The 25,283-nt window shown below is 41.5% G+C and overlaps 1 protein-coding gene across 33 annotated transcripts in view; it reads left to right on the top strand.

Annotated features, from left to right (window-relative positions):
* Positions 1 to 25,283, top strand: part of LOC119029961 — a 157,550-nt gene that overhangs the window by 24,010 nt on the left and 108,257 nt on the right. The window contains exons 6-8 of one of the 33 annotated variants that reach the window (XM_037117422.1): positions 3,566 to 3,668; positions 16,263 to 16,356; positions 16,640 to 16,996. The exons of 27 other annotated variants lie outside the window; for them this stretch is intronic. In XM_037117422.1, coding sequence (XP_036973317.1) covers positions 3,566 to 3,668; positions 16,263 to 16,350 — 191 coding nt within the window. In that variant the 3' untranslated portion in view covers positions 16,351 to 16,356; positions 16,640 to 16,996. Of the gene's footprint in view, positions 1 to 3,565; positions 3,669 to 13,680; positions 13,722 to 16,259; positions 16,357 to 16,639; positions 16,997 to 18,159; positions 20,798 to 25,283 lie in introns of those variants that run through there. 5 more of the 33 variants (XR_005078537.1, XR_005078527.1, XM_037118155.1 and 2 more) reach the window with 5 other exon arrangements.

Genomic DNA, 25,283 nt, shown 5'->3' with positions numbered 1-25,283 from the left:
CTGGTCCTGCGACCTAATTGACCCCGGGGACAGGCAACAAAGACAGTCAGTGAGTATGTGAACGAGAGTCTGTTTATGTTTTCGTAATGGTGTCTCTGTATGTGTATGAGTGTGACTTGAGGAGGCTGGCAGGGAGCGAGGAGGATGTTAATGTGTCCCTCAGGTGGCAGCAGCAGCACAGTCACACACAGTCTTGTGTTTGACATGAAGAAGGTGGGGAGAGTATTTCCTCTGCCACCACTCCCTCCTCCTCCCTTTCCTGCTGTGCGGTTCAGACATCAGAGCCGGCATTAAATTCCTGCCGACAAGCTCCAGGTGGGGGAATGAGCCACGTTTGCCGTCACTGTGCCCCCAGGCCCTGCACAGGAGTCGCTGTCTTGCTGCACCTCCTTCTTTCTTTTGTTCCTGAAATTCTTTTTTATCCTTCCTCTCCCTCTGTCTTCTCCCCAGCTCCCCTCCCTCGCGTTTCACGACTGTTTACGTAAAATGACGGTTCCTCCTCAGCTGGCCGGCTTGTGGTTGACCGAAACAAATAAATAAATCCGCGAGAACACACATTCATTCATAAACAGTCTGCGCACGCCCCACAAGCACATAACAAGATGAGAGATGGAGAGAAAATGTAAGCTGTGGGAAGAGAAAGTAAATTAAAAACAAATCATGGCATGACCATGGAATGCAACTGGCGGACGGCGGAGACAACTCACTAAACAACGGCCATGGGATTCTCTGGCTCCCCCATCTGTGTTAAACAATAATCAGGAATAGTCCAGATTTAACCTTCCTGCAAATAACTGAGACATGTGACCTATTCTGCTGTGCCTCACAGGCTGCGGTTACATGGATAGTATTTCTTCAACCCAGTTGAGATCATTCTGATTAAAGAGTCAAACTTAACTGTTTACAGGGGCTAAACAAACTGATCCTAAATGATGTGCCTTCAAATGCTCCAAAGCATTTAATCAGACAATGATTCTTTTGACTGTGGTTCTACCCGTTTTAGAAGTAGACATTTTTTAAGATACACCTGCGCTGTGTCCTGCCAGAACCATTTAGATTGATTTGTCATATGCATTCAACAATGCTTAAATCATTTAATGTCTCCAACAAAAGGCACAGCCACAGAAATGTTTTATTTTCTACAGCCAAATTTTTTTTTCCCTCCTGGAAAAAAAAGAGACACAATTGAATTGAGTGTCTACATGGTTATTAGGTGCTTTATATTTTCCTGTAATTGCCAGCCTTCTCAAATTAATCGGAAATTACTCCCAATCAGGCCAGTCTCTTCTGATTCAGGTGGTTTCATTTTTCGTGTACATTATTATCCTGGCCTATTCAATTCAATCACTGTTATTCATGGGTATTAAAGTTCAGCACAGCTACAGTATCTAAGAAGATGTGAGATTCTTAATTTTACTTGGTAACAGGACAAAAGAGAACCAACACCTTGTCTTACTCAAAACACATTATTATAGTCTCACTATAACCCAGCCAGCATTGGCTTCGACAAGGGCCTGGTAGTGCACAGTAAGTATTCAAACTTGCAGTCATAGGTCCTAAGGGACTTTGTCCGTCTGTGTGTGTGTGTGTGTGTGTGTGTGTGTGTGTGTGTGTGTGTGTCTGGTGTTCAGGCGAGGGACTTGGAGGTGGAAAGACCCAGATTTATACGTTTTGCTCTTGGAATATCCCAGAGATATGTTGGAGGCAGCAGGGGGATTTTATAAAAGTCCTCTCCGGTTTCTCTGGTTCAGCATTTTGTCGTGCTGAGGACATTACGTGGTGACAACAGGCATTAAAATACTGCCCCCCTCCTCCTCTTTCCCCGTTCACACCCGTCTGTCTCTGTTCCTAACTCCCTCTCTCGCTTAATTCTTTTCCAGACTATTTCTCCCTTGAAAACAGGGTTACAGCCAAGTCACGGTGAAGCAATATGTTGGATATGCTCGTATTTTTCTTAAAGGTAGAATTAAATAATATATCAGCTGGACTACAATTACATTTAATTGAATGGATGAAGTGAACAATGCGATTCATCAGAAACACTGGGACAATGAACATATGCGGGCCACATCTCGCTCCTACAAATAATGAGTCTTTCCCCCTCAGATATGTTGCTGCTTCTACCATTACAGCGAGGGCTTCATTTCAAAGGCTTTTTCCTTGAAGCTAAATACTTATCTTATTCTAATGGTACTCCTGAGAACAGACCGCTTATCCTGATATGAATTGAAAATTCACTAAAGGAAGCAGCCATGGCATGAAATTTGAAGCATAAAACATAAAACGGGGGAGTAATTCTTGAGGGGGGTGATGCAGAAATATTTACACTAAGTTCCAGCTTTATTATTAATGTTTGTCTGAGCAAGGTTCACTCATATTACATGTTTGAGTCCGAGAAAAGCTAGAGGGAAAATGGAGTCAAAACTTGAACGCGTAGCCCGTCAGGAGCATATTTTATTATGCGGCTACTGTATGTGCCATTGCATGTGCGTGTTCATGTGCTCACTGAAGACACCCCTGACATTCAGCCAGATTAAAACCCAATTCATGACTCTGGCTGCTGTTTCCACAGCACCATAAAGAAATCATTTAGGTCAGAGGAAATGATTAAGTGTTAATAATATTGTGCCAGTGCTCGCTTTGTGGAAATGGAACTTAAAGTGAGCTGGAAGACCAAAATGGTCTGTTTGGGTGGTTGACTTGATGTGAAACCACATGAGTGTCCTTGGGACCGGCTAGTTCTGCAGTGTGTGTGTGTGTATGTGTGTCTGGGTAAGTGTGCGTGTGCAAATATGTGTATGTGTGTCTCGACCAGCTCTGGCAGGAACTTGGAAAACCACTGGGAGCTCTTCCAATAGTACCTAGTGTGGACTCATTTGTTGACTCAGTGATGGTTAGAGGGGCAAGTGTTGCCATCTTAACACCAGCATAGCGTAGTGGGAGACAGGCGCGCACACACACACACACACACACACACACACACACACACACACACACACACACACACACACACACACACACACACACACACACACACACTGAGAAAACAACATCCAATAGTCCTTTTAAGAGGCTACAGTATATAGCTGGAGTGCAGTTTGCCTCCTCCTCATGGTAATCCACAGTAGTTTCATACAATTTGAATGACAAACACTGACAGCCAAAGGGCCTAAAGGGCCAAAGGGGCACATTTGGTGGAGGAGAGGAGAGGGACTGGGACCAGCTCTCTGGACCAAACTCTGGATGAAACCACATGCGTATCCTCCAGTTGCTCTCGTCGACTCTGGGCCTTGAGAAAGGACTTTATTTTCCCTCACCTAAAATGGTCTGGGGTGCAAAAGAAGCTCTGATTCACACATAGCTGGCTGTGTTATTTTTAATTTATTGGACAAAGCCTCAGCTGTGGAAGTCATCAGAGAGATTCTGGCGGTTCAAGTGTACTCTAATGCAGCCCGGACTTTGTATTAATAGTTAAAACTTGACAGCACAATCAGATCACCAAACCAAACAACACTTAGGCCTCAGTAACAGTAAACTCTCTGAGTCTCTTCCTCTGCTCTCTCAGTCTTTTCAGTGGATGTCTGCAGTGGGCCGAATGCCTCGAGGTACAGAATTGAAGATGTAAAGGTTCAGGAGTATGAAGTGTTACAAAATCCAAACACAACGAGGTGGTATAATTGCATGGCATACTTATCTTCATTAACATTTTAGTTAATTTCCATTAGGGTATCGCAAGCGGTACAAATTTATGCATGTCTCACAGTTAACAATGTTAATTTTCACCTCTCATATTTGTTTTTACTTATCATGCAGTAATGTGGACCACTGGGGAGCCCATTGTTTAATAGGAAGGGCAGATATAATTTCAGCACACTGTGTTAAGACACAGGGAGTTGCATCTGGCGAATGGTCAATATCCTCGATCGATGCTGTTCAAATTTGGGATGCCATAGGGCCTGACAGCTATGAATTGTATTATTTTGGGCAGAGTGAAGAATGGATGGAGTGGGATTGTTATGTTGTGGGAATTTAAGCCCAATATTTATTTTCCGTACCTACACAATTTGGAGTTTGGGTTATGAGGAATTTTTTTGGGGTCAAATCACTGTAGGCGCATAAAACTTTAGCTCCTAAATTCTATAACAAATCCACATGCAATTTATAGACATACAGTGTCAGCTACGTGAAGGTTCTTCTTTTATAATTGCACTTTCTGGTAAAACTACAGAACATGTTTGATTGAATAATGATGAGGTACATTATATTTCTTCCATCAACAGGAATAAATTAATCTTCTTAAGAAGGGAAATAAGACAGACACATTCAAATGTGCTCTAAATTGGGAAAGAAGACAATTAGGCAGGCTTGTGGCTGTCAGTCAACCCACTGTTGCAAGGTGTTCTATGAGGTGAAATCAAGCAGGCGAACTAGGGGAGAGTTGGTGTAGTGAGATGGAGAGGCCAGGCAGCCAAGGGGCTACACTAGAGTAGCCGAGTGCTGGGGAGGGAAACACCATTGTACTGTTCGTTTGGAGACATTCTGTCAAAGCCGGCCCAGGCTGACACCTCGGATCACAGTTTGATAGACGGAAGAGTAGCTCTCGCTGACTAGGTCCTATTAAGGTGGATGTTTTCAAAGTTTGGGCCTGGCACTAGGGAAAAAATAGGAAGGACACAGAGGGGAAGTGGAGCCTGAGCGGAGCTGACATGCTTCAAGACCCTCCTCCCAAAACGCGCAGTCGGGGGTCAAATCGCTTTCCTTCCTTCGCCCAGTCTAGCTTGGTGTCCAACTTACTGAATGTCTAATAGAGAGAGAGCTGGAGATAGCCACACAATACCTCACAAACACACACACCACCACGTAGTCACATTTGGAAATACACACTGATATCATGCACTTACGCGTACCAAACTGCAAAGCATGCATGGACGCATGTTAACACGTGCTCGCAAGCGTTCATGCAAGCAAAGTTGCACACGGATGTGCATATCTGCATATGTAGTTTTGTATTCTATAGTGAGAGGACTGAGTTGTGTCCAGTAGGATTAGTGCAAGGCTGTTTGTACCCCACTGCAGCCCCCTCTCCTGGATCAATGCTCTCCTGCTGTCACAGTGCAGTGAGCAGGCAGAGGCAGCCAAGGGAGGCCTGCTGGACCTACAGAGGCACAAAAGCATTGAGAGGTAGTAGAGGGGGGGATGGATGGTGGGGGCAACGCTTGAATGTGTGTGTATGCGCACTGCTAGTCGTCAGAGAGGGGCGAAAGCAGACACACTGCACCTTGACCACCTATTATGAAGCTCTTTGCCGCGATGTCAAGTGAAAGCAAGTTAATTGGGTGAAGCTGTAGAGCATGTTAGGGCGGTGGTTGAGGGCTTGCCTGCTTGACAGTTGAGTGTCAGCGGGACCCAGTCAAGTGTGGCTGAGAGACAGAGCCCTGTCACCGGGCCTAAAGCAGGGCCGCTGGGGCTGTTAGGAAGAGACTGACCCCTCCCTGCACACGCACGCGCGCGTGCGCACACACACGCACTACACACATCGACACGTACACCCAATTACATTCACTCATGTCCTCTGGTGTACGCCCACACTCTGTCACAAATGGAGATTATTTTATTCAGAGTTAAAAAGTTACCTTCCCCTAAGTGAAAAATATACCATATTTTTTTCATTATAAGATTATCAGAAATTGCCATGATAATATCATATTTGTGATATTTAATGTTGATCCATTCTGTTTGCATTTCTCTTGTTAAATTTAGATTTCTAAGAAAATGGTACACAATGAACAGAAAAAGAAACACTATGCATTTGTCAGTATTTCTTTTTTTTTTTAACGAATACAAGAATTTTACACACCATTTGACAGTCGTTAAATTTATGTTATGACCATTAACTAACTAACTTAAAGTAGTGCTTGTGTTTTCAGTCTATTTGTGGTTATTTGTTTTATTGTAAACCACTTTTGGAAACTTTGTTTTTGAAAGCTACCTTTTATATAACATTGTTATTGTTATTATCGTTATTTTTTATTATTATTTCTATTGTTGTTGTTGTTATTATTATTATTATTATTATTATTATTATTATTATTATTATTACTGTTATCAGATACAAACAATCAAAACTTTGATGACTCAAATTACAATTTTATATGGCAAAATGATCAATTCATATTATTGTCATTGAGTTTTTATTGTGTAATGTAACTGCCAACAACAACACTTTAGGTGGAAAACGCCACAAACTTCGGACTATAATTCCAAAACCCTAATTGAATACTGACGAGACTGACTGTATTATTCAGATTTTCACTGGTTTTCCCCTCAATGCATTCCCTGATTTAAAGACAATGAGTGGGGGGACCTGACAAGTTATTGACAAACCTAAGCAGAACTTAACGAAAGAGGCCCCAAATATTCACCGTTAAGCAATTCCCCGGGGAGGGTTATGGAGCAGCTTAACAGATAGTGTCGTAGGGTTGCGGGATGCCCATTTATCTTCCTAAAGCTCACATTCAATCTCCATCACACTGTCAGATGGAAATGAGACTCTCTCTTTCGTACCATTCACTCCCCTAGAAGTGCTACTCCATACCCCTCTCTCAGTATGACAAAAAAGACCCTAATTAGAGAAGATTGAATGATAGATGAGGGGGAATATGGCCGTGGCCCCGAGATCATTGTGTTTTACACCGTGTTATGTCTATGGCTGTGATATTTGTTGAGCAGTGTGGGAATCAAGCATGGCAGCAGATCCCCTGCTATGGGTGTCTCAACGTACTCAACGATCCATAATGTAGGCCTTATGAAACTGATGGGCCAGAACACAGTCTCTATTCTGAAAGGCACAAAGCATTTGACAAGGTTGTTAGGACTTTGTCCGGCCACAGTCACCGATTAGGCTAATCCTTTGGATATGTGTTTGTATCATGCAGTGCGTAGGGGAGACATTCAGAGTTCTTCCCCCAAGTTTAAATCTGCATGCTCTGTGTCAGGGTGTTCCTACATTTTCAATTTAGTCAAAAAGTAATGAATTAATTATTTGAATGTATTTTTTAGCAAATATTTAGGTGGTGGATTTTAGTATAAGGATGTTTGGGATATTACTGATCAGATCCAACCCTGCAGCTAGACACAAGCCCTTTGACACTGAATGAATCACCACTTGCCCCAGGCAGCTCTGAAATAATTATGTTAATTTGATTATCCTGCAAACAGTACAATATTTAGGGAGCCACACATCTCAGTGAAGCACATTCCTGCATGTTAAAAGCAGGAGCAATCTTAGAAACATTCTTTGAAACCAAGTAGTTGGATAGGCTTGGTTGGAGAAGTCCTCTAATTGGTCTTTAGCACTTACTGAGTGTTTCATATAAACTGTGCAGTTATCCTCACAGCCTCAACCTCACGAGTATCACCTAAAACCTGAGGATCAGCTTAATGCAATAAGATACACTCATAAAATCTAATTCTTCAAACATTGCTACCATTGTCCAAGTGTTCGCCCACTGTCTGATTCTTCTTCATGACTCCCTACTCCTCTACTAACAGCTTTGTAAACTGCTTAAAGGACCATTATGTCTCCTTGCTTCCTCTGTCATAATGAGTTAAATGTACTGTAAGGAGTCAAGGCAAGTAGTTAAGTTAAAAGGCTATCAGCAGTCAGGACGTGAATAGTACCTCTGTGATAAAATACTTTTTCATTGAGAGCCCTATATTCTACTCATTTTTATAATCAAGATATAAGGGGCACTATGTAGTTTTGGAGAGGAAATTCAAACACAGAGTTTAAATATTCACAATATTAATGAGGTAATAATCCAAACTCATAAATATTAATATTTTTCCATGACTGAATAAACAAACTGTTCTCAGAGGAAAATAAGGTCCCCAGAACTCTGTTTGAATGTACAAAGGTGGCAGGGTCCGCCAAATACAAAGTTTGTAAAGTAGGAAATTGTGTTGTCCTTTTATGGTCAGTTTGTTTATTCAGTCATGAAAATGAAGTGGGTTTGTTTATATAGTTTGTTTAGGCATTAAAAAAGCAGTCAAGGAAGATCATTCTCTTCAAAATCTTCACCAAAAATCTTCACCAAAAATTTTTACAACTGTAAAACTTAGTTATAAACAAGTATATTCACCTCAGTATGGAGAATATTTGTTTGAACTGTGCATGGATTATTTTAATGACCAACAAGGTAATAGTATATACATTCATATTTGCACAGATGGGGATAATTATGCTCAGATGAGCCACTGACATTACCTGATAAATCTATTTTTTAGTCATAATTATCCCATTAAACTAGATAATTGTGAGGGTTATTCTAATCAGCCATCAGCCTTGTTGCTCAGTTACTCATGATCTAATTTTATTACTAGCTATGACAGACTGGATCAGGTCTTGTCTTCAGGTGAGGTAGCAAATTGTGGTTCTAAAAAGCATCATTATCTACTTTAATTTGACAGGAACTGAAGCCAATCTACCACTGGAACTAAAAAGTAACATAACAACATAATATAACAAATTCAAAGGACAAACAATTAATATGTAACATTTTGGTCACATCAACAGTGGCTTTTTAACACATCTTCATTATTAATAATGATGCTGTCCTGTGTTTTGTTCCACTGCCCAGAATTTGACTTAATGTTTATGATATAATTAAAGCACAATCCATATTTTTAGAACCCTGCGGTGTGGTGTTCCTTTAATTAGACAACAATTTAAGCATTTTAGTGAATGTGATTATACAGAAGCTGTGATGTCGCAAGAGACCACTTTTCTCATTTTCCCAATCTATCGTAATTAAAAAAAAAAAAAAAAAAAAGGATAAGTTTGGGGTCTAATTTTTAAAAGTTCCTAACAAAGAAAAAGGGGCGAGAAAATCAATAAGCCATTTTAGTCTCTATCTATCAAAGCGGATTCCTTCTTGTCTGTTTTAAAGTGGGGATGTGGCACTTTAATAGGATAGCGCGAGGCTGTTTGAAATGTATGCCAATGATTCCTGTCATTTCATGGCAGCCCGGCCATGGTTCACTGAGCGCCCACTTCTCCCCTGTCAGCTCGACTGAAGACAAGCATTTAGTTGCAAACTTTGAGCAGGTTGCGCAAACCAGAAATGATGTGACTGCTACTTCCAATCCCCATCCTTCTCTTTCATGCTGCAATGCCACTGGCGGTCAAAGAGAGGGGAGAGGATTGTGCTTTCCCTCATTTAACTGAAGAACATGCTGATTTAGTAAAAACCTTAAAGGTGAATAGACTCGAGGGGGGTTGAGATGACAAGAAAAGAGAGGATAGGGAGGAGAGGATGAAAGCACAGGAGGCAAGAAGAGGCTCAGTGCAGAGGAAGTCAAAGGTTATCAGTTGACCTTTTGTGCCACATGTCTTGCTACCAGGATGCTTGCTTTGTTAGGTCTGTGTCATCATATTAATTAAACCAAACACACCAATTAAGACTGTATGCACTCTCAACTCATGCCACTCAGCTTTCATTTCTCATGCATGACCCAGTGTCATTTCCCAGATATTGATACAATACCCCAGTCACACTTTTTTTTTCTTCAAGCTTTTCCTGTGTCGTAACACTGGGCCAGTAAGCCAGTATCAAGTAGCCCTGCTGGCTAGCTGACAGTTTGTGTGCGTCAAGGCCACGGCCCTGTATTTTCTGCCTTGTAGCACACCAAAGTAAAATCGCTTGTCAGGCCGAGGTGTCTGTGAGCTGACAAGATGCCCCAGTGACATTTCAGCTCGAAAGAGCAAGTGTCTTGCAACCGAGTGGTCAAATATCAGAGAATAGGTCAAGCAGGGCGGAGCTGAGTGCTATCCGGAAGGCCAGTCTCTACCAAACGCCAAACGCCCCCTTGACTTTGACAAGTGGGACTGCTGGGGGGTCAGTGAGGGCAGCGAAGGGGCGGCTGTGCGACGGAACAAAGTGATGTTCTGTTGGGCATGGCCAGACAGTGTGCACCTTATTGGCTTCAAAAGGGAAAAGACATTGACATTGATTAATCTTCTTAACCCTCTTGAACATGAAGAGAGTGGTGGGGAGCTTGGAGTGGAGGGGGTTTGGCAGCCCCATAAGATGGGCCACTCCAGTGGTTTGTACGGAGCATGGCCCCCTGAAATGTACTCTGACATTCATTAGAATATCTTTGACACCTATCATGGGGGAGCCAGCAAGGCTAGAGGAGAACACTGTCTCTAGTGATCTCAGTCACCCCCAAAATCTTTCAGATTGGGTCATGTGATTGAAATCACAACAATGGAACTTAATCAAGAGAGGACATAAAGCCAAGTGTTGGCTTTATGTTTATGTTGCATACATGTAGTTTATTTAACTCGGACAACATTCATTTGAATACAAACTTAAAAGGAGTCTGGCAAATTGTGCATGGAAATGGCTAATGGATAATTTTCATCCAAAGTCTTTGGAACAGTTTCCAATTAGTCTTATGTCATCCATGCACGCCAATGCTTACAGCTTTGAATTAAACAAAGAACCACCTGAAAATACTGCATGCCTTTGCATAACCGTACGGTGTCAATTCTTACGACCAGATTTGCTGTTAGAAATACATAAAAGCCTCTACCTTTAGCTTATGCCTTTGTGTTTTTGTGTTTTTCTGCTGTTTTTCTGTTTTTGTTGAATTTTAATGGAAACGGAAAGAGAGAAAGAGAGAGAGAGATAGCGAAAGAGAGAGAGCATGTGTCAAAGTCTTGACAGCCATCAAGGCAATACGGCGGTGCTGACATAAATATTTAACACTGAGGGGCAACCTACAGCATGTCATGTCACGGCCGTGATTAGGGTGAACGGTGACCCCCTCTCATATAACATGGTTTCATGTTGGAGAGTGGCGGGGGGGCATGTGTCAGCGCTTCATAGGCTCCGTATCAGAGGACGGACGATGCTCCCTTTAACCCTCATTTCCATAAAGCCATTCCTTTGGAACAGTGTTCCCCGAAGGTCTCGACTCCCCACCTGCTTATTCCCCATCTCCAGGTGGTGCAGAATCCTTGCAGAACGAGCTGCCTCTGAGACTACAAGATCAGGCCTGTTCGAGGTGTGTTTATGTGTATGCGTGTGCGTGTCACTCCACTTGACATCAGACCTCTTAAGAGCCTGATGGTGTAGGTCCAGGGAGAAGAGCTGTTTATCATTCAGCCAACATCATTTGGTTGTTTCTCATCGATTGTTTCAAAAATGTTTTTCCAATGTTATGTCATTGTTTGCAGGCCGTCAAGGGTGAGCCCCCTGTGAATAATTCCAACCTTAATTGGATAGAAATCCATACATGGAACTTCACTTGCACACAGGATCACAGTACCTTGAAGAAACAATTACAAAGCATAGAGAGGTAATCAATGGCTAAGCCTCGCCATGAAATGTCACCAGATGAAATTGATATGGCCCCATAGTATAAACGTTCATTAATGGCTGTTTTCCAAGGTATGACGGAAGTAAAGTGCTCTTTAGGACAGCACAAACATCGGTGAAGAGTAGCACATTCCACATAGGCTAAAGTAATGTATATGAATATAAATTAAACCTCATTTATGCCCAGAATTTTGCTTAATGATCCTCAATTACATTTGCAGCAGGTGTCTTACAGAGTTTTCTTTTTTACCCTTTATCCCTCTACTATTAATACAATGTTTCCTCCAATCATCTATTTAAGATATTAGAATGGTAATAGAACAAGCTGACACAATCATATGCAATTATGCATTCTCTAAACGCACCTACAACTTGGTAGATAGACCGGGACAGAGAGAGAGAGAGACAGCGAGAGTAATGAGCTTGTTTTTTTTTCTGAATCCTTCCAATGCAACAGGCCACAGCTGCATAATGTTAGAATTTATTCAAGGTTTATTGGGGTCAGGCCTCCCTACTGTAAGTCAACACGTTCATCATACTAATACGTTAACCTCCACTATTGATTTGTTGCACTGGTTGCCCCAGAAGAAAATGGATGATAAAAATCTGAAATGTAAAAATAAAATGTTTCAGCTAGTGATCAAATGATCTGAAAACCACCAATGCCGGATTCAAGGATGAGGCAACTTTTGAAGCACAAATAAACACGTTTTTGTCCCAGTCCACCTTAATAATCAACTGACACACACTCTTCCGTAGAAATTGCACTACTACAAAACTGCAAACAAAAATGTTGCCTCTAGCTAGGCAAAAGCCCTGTGATGTGATGACAAAAAATCAGTTTGTCTCAGCCACAGAAAGTAGGACAGAAGCGCTTGACACTTTATAATTTACCTTGAACACTTGGGAGTTTACTCCTTTTCCAGTAGGCTGAGCTGATAGCTCTTCCGGTAGATGACATATTACACCAGTCCTGTGGTCATGCCCAGGCTCCATCTCTCCAGTTCTTTGTTCAGTCACAAATCATTCTGTGGGCTCCCTTAAGTGCATCTGTGTTTGTTAAGTGCCCAGACCATAGACCGTGGTGTTAATCCAATTTGCCCTTAACATTTTTTCGAGCAGTTGCCATGTGGTTGGGTGGTTAAAGGAGGATAGTGACACACCTGGGAGAAAATGAAATAACTCTCCCAAGGTACAGGAGAGGGATGAACTTGAAACAAACAACACGAAAGGGGATGAAGATGGGCTGTGAGTGCTGTTACCTGTCCCTATAGTCGTTTACACTCACATACGCACACACACATCGTCACATATAGTGAGAGACAAAAGTCTCTGATTAAATTTTAATGGGCAAGCCTTTTTAGGCCAGCCCTATTGTCTTTCCCATTAAAGTCTCGGGGATACTGGTATCTCTCTAGTGAATGGTGACAATAGAAGGCCCTCATATACTTTCCTCCCCACCTCTCTAGCAGGGAGACGGAAGTGGGATGTTATTATTATTTCATGCCTCAGAAGAGTCCAGCGCTCACTTTAGGGCTTGGTCACAGCGGTGGAGCATCCTGCTCAGGGATTGCTCTGAGAGGTGCTCTGAGTGCACATACTATTGTTCACTTCAGGTTGTGTGCCATTTTCTTACATGCCCCCTGAGCGGAAGAGACGCGTTGTTATTTCAGCCTTGTTTCGCATGGTAAGACAAGAAAAGCATTTAGTGCTCCAGTGGAGGTCAGAGGTGACAGGCAGAGTATGGGACAAGCAAACTGTAAAATCCTGTTCACAAGGCCTGCCTACTTAAATAACAGCAGTGATATGAAACTGTAGGTACTTAAATGTGCATTTTACAACTGTGTTTACACGCTTAAAGTATTACTAAGGCCAGAGCCCTTGTGCAGAAGGGGGAATGTTACAGTTATGCTGGGGCAACAAAAATAGGATCCAAAGGCAGACAGAGGAGGCTTCATAAAGAAGGAATACAGTCAGGTGCAAACAGGCAGATATTGATACAGGCAGTCAGGTCCAGGTCAAGGTTAAAGTTCAAACAATGAACTAGCGTAGCAACTGGGGACAATCTGTCAGAGGATGAGTAGGATCAGCCAGTTAATATCTGCAGGGTAACCCTATGTCAGTTGACTTCAGGACAGGATGAAGTGGGTAGAAGTTGGAGTGGGAAAGAAGAAAAAGTGAGAGGGCATTAGAGGAGATAGAAGTAGATCTAGGTGTTTCTTTTTTTTCTTCTTCCTTTTTTTAAAATCTTAACTTGTGTTTCTTTGCGTCCTCTCTCCTCCCGTGACTGGTTAAGGAAGATCTTCCAGTTCCCTTAAATAAATCTTGAGGAGATGAGGAAAGACGAGGCTTCTAGAGGAGCTTCAAGTGAGGAGTTGACACAAATGAGCGAAGCAAGAAGACATGTTAGCATAATGAGAACCACCCTATGGCAGGGGTGAAGTGAGCAGTGGATGAAGATGGGGACAGAGAGAGACAGGGAGAGAAAGAGACAGAGACAGAGAGATGGAGAGGGGGCAAGGCTGTGGACTGAATGAGACACTGTAACTGAAGGGTGGCACCAAGGACTGAGACAATTACAGTGCAAGGGTCCTCACAAAACAGTTGAAGCAGTCTTCATTTAGTTTCCTCGGCCCCAGCACACATAGGCAAAAACCTTTAGATTCTGGTAGATACATAATCCGATTACAATGTGTTGTTTGAGTGTTATGCAGCCACTAACAAAAATACATCTAATACATTAATGTATGTGATTGTTTACATACCTACATACGGCAGGCAAATAAACCACATCCTCAAAGACTGAGTCAGGAAACACAGAATGCAATAAAAGCCAGGAGGCAAGACTTCTATACAAATAAAGATGTCCCAAGTTAACTTCAAGCTTGTTCTGTCCTCAGTTACCCATCTGATTTGGTCAAGATTAAGCATTCCTGCTTTGTCACCAAGAGGCCCTGGGTGGCCCATGTTGTCACTTTTTAAGGATGAGGTTAGTGCACCTCAGAGAATACAGCAGACCGATGGAAATCCTCCAACACACTGGAGAACTGCTGGTTTGAAAAGGGTTTTGATGCAGCAGCTGGTAGCAGTTGAGTTCAGCTTGTCCGCTGCCTCACAACCAAAGTGAGACCACAGAGGCAGGTGGACCCGAATATAGCTTTCCTGCCTTCTCTTCAGAGACCTAGAAGGTTAGACAAGATCATTCTATCTGTTAAAGTCAAATTCTGTCGAACCTGTGGCCTAAACCAGATTTCATAAGTTGGTAACCAGTTTCCTTTCAGGTTTCAGTTGTGGGATTTAAATGTTTTCATTGAAGCCGCCTTACATGCGACCATTATTTGTAACTTTATTTCTCTAAGGCCATGGCTGCTGTCTGATCATCTGATGAACAAATACGTAATTTGTAAAAACACGTTATTTCCTTTATGCAATGCCCATTCTCCAGAGTGTCGGAGCATCAAAAGATTATTGATTATTGATTATTTCTGAATACTTGGCAGGCTGCAATAGGCATTCTGGTTGTTAGACGACCTTTGTAATTGACTTCCTGGAATGTGTGGATGGTATGAGTGAAAGAACATCGTGAGGTGTAACCAATCATAATGGCTAATGGTCCCTAGTAGATGGCAAATGATATCATTATAGAACCACCGTCACGTTAAAGTTTGCGGACATCTTCTGTTTTCTTCAAGTGTGTATTCATCCAGATGTGTAAGAATATGAAACATCAATCATCATATTTTGTATTATTCAGCTTCCTAGGCAGCTTTGCGCAGCTGATGCCAAATAGAATGTTATTAAATTAAGGACTTGTTTACTTCTGTTAAGTAATATAGATATGGTTGCAAAGATGTCGTCTTTAATTGCAGACAGCAAATATAAATCATTGGCTGAGATCAGATGTGACCAAGGCTATGGCGTAAATGTTGAATTATAAATTTATGTATGTATTCCTCTCTTACAACCTTTCAGCGGCCGTTGTTTAGGGAGTTGGGATTGTTAGGTGTCTGTGCATTCTGAAGACATCTGAGGGTATAATTAATGAAAAATAGACTTGCTGTGACCTTTGAGCAAAATGATTGACACAGATAGACAGTTACAATCTTTTAACCTTCAGAAATGTCAAGATAAACCTAAACTCTGTGGTGGGGCCCACTGACACCTGTCCTCCCTCCTATCTCGGCCCGCATGCCACAGTATGAGTCTCCTTATGTTTACTATCACCATATTGATTTGTTTGTGAAGAGGCTGCGGTGCCATTAAATATTCACCGCTTGTTTTTTCCCTTTCACCATCACTTTATTCTAAAAAGCAATTTGTCTCCTTGACTCTTTATAAGTCATGTTCCGCTTACAAGTTGTAGAAACATGAAGGCAAATCCTTTCCACCATTAATTTTTAAATCTCTATTCTTTTGAATCTCTAAATCCCTTTATCTCCTTTGGCAGTTAGCTCATTTTGTCTGGAGCTGTGCTTCAAATAATAATGTGAAAAGAGCCCCCTCACACTTACAGTTCTGATAACTATCACTGTCTGTGCTGTTACTCTGTACTCCGAGGTAGTTCATAGGAGGGACTATCCCGTCCACCCTTGTAATTGATTCATGGGCTCATGCTATGATTTTTCCACAGTGAAAATATCAAAGACTAAAGATATCACAGCCAGAGTCAACTTCATCCACACTTCTGTCAACCAACTCAAAGTTTCCTCATATTTATTTCAGAGGGCGGCAAAACTTTTCTCTTTTTCTGCTCGTTGTTTGTTGTTTTGTTTCAACAGAACATTGTTAAAAACAGTGGAAAAGTAGCTGAGGCAGATTAAAGCGCTCTTTTTTTAAAAAACTTTTTTTTCTCATTCTTAATTCGGATGTTCCCAGTAGAGCAGAGACTGAAGTCTTTGCTGCCGTCAGAGTGATTAGGTGTGGCTGCGGAGGCCAGCTTCCTACCCCCGTCTTCAGCAGGTCCTAATTTCATGTGAGTAGCTGAAAGGATGTGTTTGCGTTTATTTGCGCCTTTTATGTCGAAAAACTTCAAAGGCGCCCCTCTCCTCTTCACCTATCATCAATGACAGATTGTGCACCCGGGGAGAGAGAGGGAATCACTATCCTTCTTTATTTATTTGCTTTCTATCTGAAGATGAAATACACCACACGTATACCACACCCCCTCCTCAAAAAATAAAGGAGCATGGAACTGATATTAGAAGGGTTGCAGGTGAGGGGCGTCCGTTAATATGTTAATGTAATCCTCCTGTTAGGTGTCTCCAATCCCCTGAAGATGGGCAGTAATCAGTTTGTTCCTGTCTGCTGGCTTTCTGGGAGGGAAGGGCGGCACTAATCAGAAGTGGCGTAGCACTCGTGGATGCCAGGCAAAGGGGAGGGGAGCGAGATGACACCTCACGGATTTATTACCTCCCAATCTCCATCCGGAGCTGGGAGAATCCTGCATAAAATGGGCAAAATAAATAAAGCTAACCGCCATGTTAACCAAACATGGCAAATGTGAGTGTGTAAATTCTGAATCAGGAGACATCTCTTGAGTTGTGCCTTTGTGCTGAAGCTGTTTGTATTTTACTGTTTTGCATATGTGAATTATAATCCTCAAATCATTGTTACTACTTCCTCATCATTTTGATTTTCTCTACTGAGCTCCCTGTATACACAGTCACAAATGTGATGGCGTTTTTTCCTTACAGGAATGTAAGTTTAAACAACGTGTAGAGTATATTGGGTGCAAGTAATGATTATTTTTGTTGTTGGTGAATCTGCAAATTGCCGTCTCAATCAGTGAATCAATAATTGTCTCTACAAAATGCCTGAAAATCTTAAAGAAATCAAGTTTTGTAGGATTAAGCGTTCAAATTACAAAATTGTTAAGTCGCAAATCTCAACAGCAGAGAAGTTGGAAATATTTAGTATTTGTTGAGCTCATTATCGATATGGCTGACAATTCTCAGGTGATCAGTCAATTAATAATGCACAAACTGTTTCAGCTATGAAGTTAATTATATTTACTATCTAGTGATTTTGAAAATTGCTGGCTCCTGTATCCTGAAATAATATTACTATAATACTGTCATTATACACAGTTTAAAAGTCGTATGGAAAAAATATGAGGTGAATTTAAATGTTAATGTTTGTGAGACAGTTACAGCCTTGTATGACAGGTATATGACAAAAGAAATCCTCCCTCTTTTGTTCTACTGTTTATGTTTGGTTTGCATTATCCAAAGTGATATAACCCCACACTGTGTAGTTTGGTTGTTAGGCCATGCCCCTAATAAGCTTTGTAATTGAGATTCACATTAAGGCTTTGACCTTTCAATGTAACTAAACTGGCCTTTTCACCCACAGACATTCACCTTTGACCTCTGTCCTTCTCAATACTCCTGGCCCAGGTTGTGAATTGAGTATTGATTATATCTTGTCTTAACGATGTTCAGAAACTTTCGTGAATTCATCGTCACTTTTGCACAGCTGAAGGTGTGGTTACACTTTTTCTTTATCTGTCCATCTGTTTTTCAAAGTGTCTGACTCACTTTTTCTCTTTTTGAGGTTAGGTAGTGAGCAGGGGAGTCATATAAGCAGCACGCAATTTGCAGTTTTGTGTGTGTGTTCACAAGTCCATGTACACACAGTGTGGCAGGACAGGGCGGTAAAGGTCAGCACGATGAGTTCAGGAATGACAGGAAACAATGAACCTTCCTAGGTCCAGTAAATTAACCCGTGTCACGGGCTGCTCATTCCTACTGATCAATACTGAACACTTTGCTTTCAGAAAATGAGGGTCATCCTCCTCGGGCCCCAACCTCCCGGGGGACGGACAGGAACGCTGATAAAACAATCACCATAAAGAGTTCCAGACTCACAGCTGAAGAGTGAGTGCAGGAGGCTCCTTCGGTGTCAGCGTGTGTGCTAAGAGCCACTTGCTCTCCTCCAACCCCCCCAACCACCCCCACCCCACCCCACCCCATCCACTGCTAGCTCCGCTCTGACAGGGGCACGGTCGATAAAGTGGATTTGAGATATAAATGTTTCCCAGAGCCCTCTCCATCACTTGGAGACACCTGCAAGCCAGGGCACAGTGACACAAAGGGAGGCTCTATTCTACCATCTCTGTCACCCCCCTCAGAGCAGCCTGTTTAGAAAGTTAGTCCCAGAATTTAGAGTGTACAGTTCTGCAAGTACAACTTGTAATCTCTGACTGCTTTGGTACTTACTTTTATCTCTTGCTGAATTTCCTGAAGTAATTGAAGAGCTAAAAAAAAGTCCTTTGAGGGTAATATGCTGGGGAGCCACAGGAGTAAGATAAAATGTCTTGAAAACTGAAAATGTATACACAGCATCCCAAGTGACAGGAGCAGTTTTATCCAGCAGTACCCTCATTTTTGGCCAAACTAGTGGCATGGCTCTGGGGATGGGAATGTAGGTCTGTTGATTGGTACATTGGTCGGTCCATTGGTTCAGATTAAAATGCCCCAATGGATTGTCATGAAATACGGTACAGACATTCATGGTCCACAGAGGATGCATCCTAATAACTTTGATGATCCCAGACTTTTAACATAGCACCACAACCAAGTCAGATTTTTCACCTTTTACTAACAACTTCTGCTAATGACTGATTTTCTGTCAGAATTGGCTGCACTTAATTCTAACATAGCAAGCTGATATTCCAACCTTATCACTCCAGCTTCATGACTGTGGTGGAGTAGAGGCATGGGCTGGCTGAAAGTTGAGCCCTGACATGAAAAAGCTATGAGTGTATCATATCATTCCTGATATAATATTATTTGGAAAGCCAGCTCTCCAGAAAAAAAGAAGAGACTGAACACGTTACGATCATCCACAACTGTATAAGCTGATAGCAAATGGAAATTCTGTTAAACCAAAGTGAACAGAATTGACTGTATTAAACAGTGGACACAGCTTCCAAGTCTCAAAAGTGAAGCCAGTTCAGAAGTGCCCTAAACCTGCATTCTGTCTAATGGCCAGCAGTGTGCGACTCCGCTGGTTTCAAAAAGAAGTCCTTTTGTAGGGAAACTTGTGAGATATTGACCCTACTTCTCACTTCATTTATTACCTCAGTAGCATTTTCCTAATGACTGTAGATCTCAATGTCTAGCTTCAATACAGCACAATGTAAATTATGGTCCCATTTAATTTTGAATAGATGAGAAAGCAGGGTGTGTTATGAGTCATTACCACAACATGTCCATCTTCTCCAGCACCACCCTGTTGTCCAAATATGGTCCCCTCTGGCTCCAAAAAACAAGATAGCGACAGGCGTAATGCCAAACGGTGACTCCAAAACAGTTGTCCACATACCAGTGGCTGATGTTATGATGACATTATTTGTTTTCCAGTTGTATTTTCTGACACCGTCCTAATACCCAACTTTACGTTTTGTTGTCCAACTATTAGTCAGAATACAACAAAACAAAGTTGTTCTTTTGTTGTCTGGTGTGTAATGAGCATTGCAGCCTCACAGGGACTGTACCATGGTTAGTCTTTTAGTATTGATGTTTTTTAATTGATCTACTATCTTGCACATCTGTTTATTCATGTGTGTTGTTTGGTGTTGACATCACAGCAGTATACTTTTATCACTCACCATGTCTGCTAGCCTGGTATCAATTGTATTTTCTGCCGTCATCCACTCTCACAACACACACACACGCATGCAGAGAGACCAGACACACACATACACTCAGCCACCGATGCCTCCTGACCTCAGCTTGCGGTCGCTGCTGGCTGCCCAGAGCATATTAAAGGCTTAGATAAAGGGAGCTGGAAACTGGTTGGGGCTGGCCCATCGGCCCGGAGAAAGTGCTTGGAGCAGCAGATGCAGTGGCGGCTCAGGGAGCCCTTTTTCCATTAGGAGTCATTTCCAGGTCCACCCTCAGTCGGTGACAAAGTGGTCTCCGCGTCTTCATTTTCTGCTGATCCCGTGTGAGCCGGAGGGAGGGAGGGACTGTCATCAGTTACTGCTGCCGCCGCCCCCTAATTGCAGCCAACTGTCGATGCGTGCATTTGGACCTTTTTCAGGCCTACATTATTTATTGGGAGAAAAATATTGTATTGATTTTGGATGGCATGGTGAGGTATAAGTGATGTTGCTAAAGAGCTGACAAGACACTATAAACTTTTATGATAGTGTCATAGTCATACTTCGCTAAAATAAAATTAACAAATCTGAACCTAATGTGCGACAGAGAATGACTGCATTGCAGGCAATTACAAATGGGAATCTTCAGTACTGCTGCCAGACTTAATCCTTTCTGGTCTTCACAGCAATTCAGCAAATGTATGTGTTGTTTTCTTATTGTCACAATATTTTCTTCATGGCCAGAAAAAAAATGTACAGACAGTAATTCAACAGGGTTTTCATATCTGTTTAAAATTCCAGTCACAGCCTAGAGACTTAATGACGTATTTACCCAATCAGATGTAGGAATGCTTCAAGTCAATATTTGAGCTAGTCAGTCATTATTTATGAATAAGTGGTAAAAGGATCATCCAAATGCCTGTTATTTTGGTTTTCCACCCAATGACCAAATCAAATGGTTTTCCCCAAACCTGATGAGTGGATCAAGACTATGTGGCCCTTTGTGCTAGAGCCACGCTAGAGCTCACACTGATATGAATGAAGAGTACTTTTCATTCTTCATTTGGGTCTTGTGTATTTTTAAGTCTATCAATGTCAATCAGTTTAGATTAGCAGAGTATTGCTACACAGTGGTAAAGATAAAGGCACCTATTTGCGAATGTTTCGTCAAATTGGTTTCAGTCTCTTTTGGGTCCTTTACTTGTTAGAGGTGATGCAGGTTTGCACAACTGGGAAATGGAGAGTAAGTAGTTGCGCAGTAGGGATCTTGACTTTGGCATGGTCATGGACTAGATCATCCCTAGACTGTCCAACTTAATGTAGAAAGTAATACACTTTCATTTTCTTGATTTCATGTTGCTACATAAATATCAGTTACCTCTGCTCCTTTCAGAGCAACAGAGTGCTTTGTTCCTCAGGTTATTAAATTAGATTGGCTGTACAAACACATATTATTCTTAACTGTATGTGCTGTAGTGGTCTCAGCACCTTATCATAAACCTGGCTGCCATTTTTATATTTTCTGAACTCCTTAGCTTTGCACCTTGCCCTCTATGTGAGTGTTAGTTTTCTTGTTTTTCAGCATACCGGCATGCCATACCATGTAATTCCATCCAGTTGGGTCGCATTATAGAAATGTGTTCATGATCCCTTTCCAATTCAGTGACCTCATTACCTGTAAAGACTCCTTGTAGATGTGTGAGCACATTAGAGCCGTTTAGTGGTGTAGGGGCAACGAGGTACAAGGCCTTATTTTGGCACTAGCTGTGGGCACTCCAGGAGTCTGAAGAACAATGCAAACAGTCGGAATGCTGCACTGCATATTGACGATCAGTCCAAGGTTCATAATGAAACACATGCATGTGGGGAGTGACACGTATAATCCAGCTCTAATCATTTCAGACGTTTTAACAAGGCTGACAAGTCACATAAAATCAAAGGAACCTCGCTATAAAATTCTGTATATAATAGTTAGCACAGCTTTGTGAAAGATAAAAGAAAAGAAATCACATTGTTACCGAAAACACAACTGTTCGCCAAACTACCACTTTCTTTTGTTTTACAATAGTTTTCAAATAAAACAAGGCCGGCTTTCACAGGCGAGGGAGGGCGAGGGCTTTGTAAACCACTTTCTCCCTCCCTTTCCCTCTTTCAATAAAGACCCTGTGCCTAGCATACCTGCAATGTTTGATTCCATGTAATTGAAACAAGGCGAGAGTGGGTCCTTGCCAGCACATGGCCTCACCATTTAAGGTAATGTTTGCACTGCTAAAGCGGCTAATGAATCCAAGTCTTGGGAGCTGGCACAGCGACTCCCCTCAGCAGGGCCTGAAAGCGCCTCAGGATGCTGTCCCCTTCCCTTCCACACAGCTGTGAAAAGTTTAAAAAGCCCGACCCCATAACATGAAACGGTGAGGGCGAATACAACTACAATTAAAAAGGGGGAAAAAAATATTACTTTGGCATCCTGAGGTCATTATCCAAAGTTTATTGCCATTTGTACAGTGCTTTTATTTTGCTTTATATGAGGAGGATTGGCCTTTAATTGCAGCGTTTGCTTGTTTTTCCTTGCAGTGTTTTTTAATTTCTGAATGCTCGTGTGTCGAGGGGGGAAAAAAAAAGCCTGCGTACCTTCAATGACCCCATGAGTTCCCCCAACAGAATAATGTGTCCTATCTTAAACCCTCTGCTTCTGGGATTCTCCACAAGGCTTGGGGCAAGAGAGAAGCAGTAGAAAATAAGGCTCTTGAAAATTTTATACTCATAATTGGTACTAATTTCACCGGGGTAGTCTGAATGTGTTCACTTGCTGACCCTTAAAAAAAAAAAGGTGAGTCTTTCATTAAATGTCTTTTTTTTCCTTTGGAGTAAGACATGAATTGTTTATTCCATAGTTAACTGCAACACACGGTGTAGATAGTGAGTTGATTTGATAAAGACCTCTGGATCAGAAATGATAACAGTTCAGGTTGAAGGGTCAGACCGGAATATTTGTATTTTCTTTGGTTTATTTGTACGATTTATGGAGAATAATTGGAATTCCTCACATTGCCTTTATGTGATTACATCCAAGAGCAGCAGTGCTACATTTTAAATACAGCTTATTTCTCCCAGCTTTTCTGTGATGAAGTATAACAAAACACAGACGTGCTTGCACACAGGACCAGACCACATTCGTCCAACAGTACAACAATTACATCTGTCCCAGGAATTAAGAACACATTTGAGACCACAAGCCACAAAACACGTTTCAGAGGAAATACTGCTTTTCAGACTAGCTACCTTTTCCTTGTGTGGCTTGCTCTGTTGAGCCTTCTGAGAGAAGGGCTTAATCCACTAACTAGACCAGAGAGCACCCTAACTGGCCTAATCCAGAGGCTCTCTGGGGCTCTCCCAGGTACTGATTGACTGATTGGTGGAGATGGATGCTATCTGGTTTAGCACAGCTCCGTTGGGCATTTAAACAACATTAACGTCGCTGGATAGGCAGAGAGAGGGAGAGCATTATCAACTATGAATGATGGTCTCCTGACAAATCAGTATGTGCCATGACAAATGCACATTTTATGACACTCTCCAGTTGCTTCTGTCAGCCGGGATGACAAATGTAGCTATTGTGTTTGTGTGTGGCGAAGTTGATGCATGAATGCTGAGTGAAGTCCTCAGTAACTGTCCCTTTTTTTCTGGTAATTTGGCATGTTTGTTTAGATTGTAATGTGATGGTGTTGCTAAATCATATTTTAGTGATGTCGTGATCTCGTTTTCAGCCTCTTTAGTTATTGAGACAGTAACAATGCCAAAAAAAGTCAATGTCAGAAGAGATTTACTTTTACATGATAGCTCATTCTTTCAAACTGGTGTCACAGTGTCCTGTAAAGACATTTAATAATGATTTCTCAGTGATAATCATATTTGAGTCATGCCTTATGTTATTTATCTGCACAGGCTTAAAAACTTGTTTTCACATTGTTTTTTATGGTTTTGAGGCCTCCACCTGAAACCTTTGATTATGCAAATTAGGCATAGCTGTCAGTTATATGTCACATCAGTTATAATCAGTATCAGTGACACTAGTACCTTTTTCATAGTTCTGAAATTATTTTACTTTGATAGGAGAATTTCATGTAAAGCTTTGCTGTAAGCATTTGTAGTACAAATGCTATGATAGCCTGACACTGAATTCTAAGTTTTGAAAACACTGAGAACCTTTTTTCTAGTTGATATGTCACATAGGTATTCAGGGCTTGAAAAAAAAAAAAAATCTATGTTTGGTGGGATTATATCCAAGAAATTCCTCCCTCCAAGGTTTCGGTTCCTTGTAAAATATGTCTATATCCCGTGCTCGGAACTCATTAGAAGAGTTTGTACCCACTGGAGTGTGCGAGCCCTCGCAGAGCTCAAATCTTTGGAGCACCGCTGATGTAATTAGAGATTGGTTCACACAGCACATTATAGTGGTCTTTCCTTTGTGGGCAAAGCAGCAAAAACAACTTCATCTGACATTATAATCTAAGTGATTTTACTCCTATGTTTTTTTTTTCTGTCCACAATATTTGACTGTATTAAAACAACAATTTAGATAATAAAAAGGAACATGTATTGCTGCACGATAATTGAGCAAAGCAATATTGGACCCTAATTAAATTACACCCCTCCCCTTTCATAGCTAAATGATAATCATCACAAAGATTCACATGCGCATTTGCTAATAGATATGTTGAAGTTATTAAAGTAATCAGCTGCAAAGGAAATCCATTCAGAATTGATTGTGGAATATGCTGATTGAGGCATGGTATTATTTGGAGGTTGAGTCCAGTGTGGGAGTGATCATTAAGAGATCCTCCAAATGAATGGGAATTATCCTTATTCTGAAGAGGGGGCTTACAGGAGTGAGGGCTTCTCACTGAAACAGACCTTAATTAAGAGCTCCGATGTTATTATCAAGCAATAATAAAGAGACTTTGCTTCAGGAGGATTCCTCACTAACGAAAGTTACCTGAATACAGTAATAGATACAATTTTGGCATGTAAGAAAGGGTTTGGGAATTACTATCAATTTAAACAAAGGAACATTTTTTTTTATTTTCTCTATTCCAAACTTCAAACCTCAAGTGCAATCTGTCCTTTCATGGTTAAAAGGCTTTTTATCGTATTTGCATGCAACCCTTTCTATTGTCTTGATCCGAGTGAAAATCAATGCGGATTAGTCAGGTAATATGATTATGTGCATCTGGAATTGATGTTTACTCTTAAACCAGTCAATGCCAGTTAGGTATGAAACCATGCATTCCTTC

This window comes from Acanthopagrus latus, chromosome 1 (genome assembly GCF_904848185.1).
Source record: "Acanthopagrus latus isolate v.2019 chromosome 1, fAcaLat1.1, whole genome shotgun sequence".
Classification (NCBI taxonomy): Eukaryota; Metazoa; Chordata; class Actinopteri; order Spariformes; family Sparidae; genus Acanthopagrus; species Acanthopagrus latus.
The sequence above is the reverse complement of the archived record's forward strand: the minus strand, read 5'-3'. Positions and strand labels throughout refer to the sequence as shown.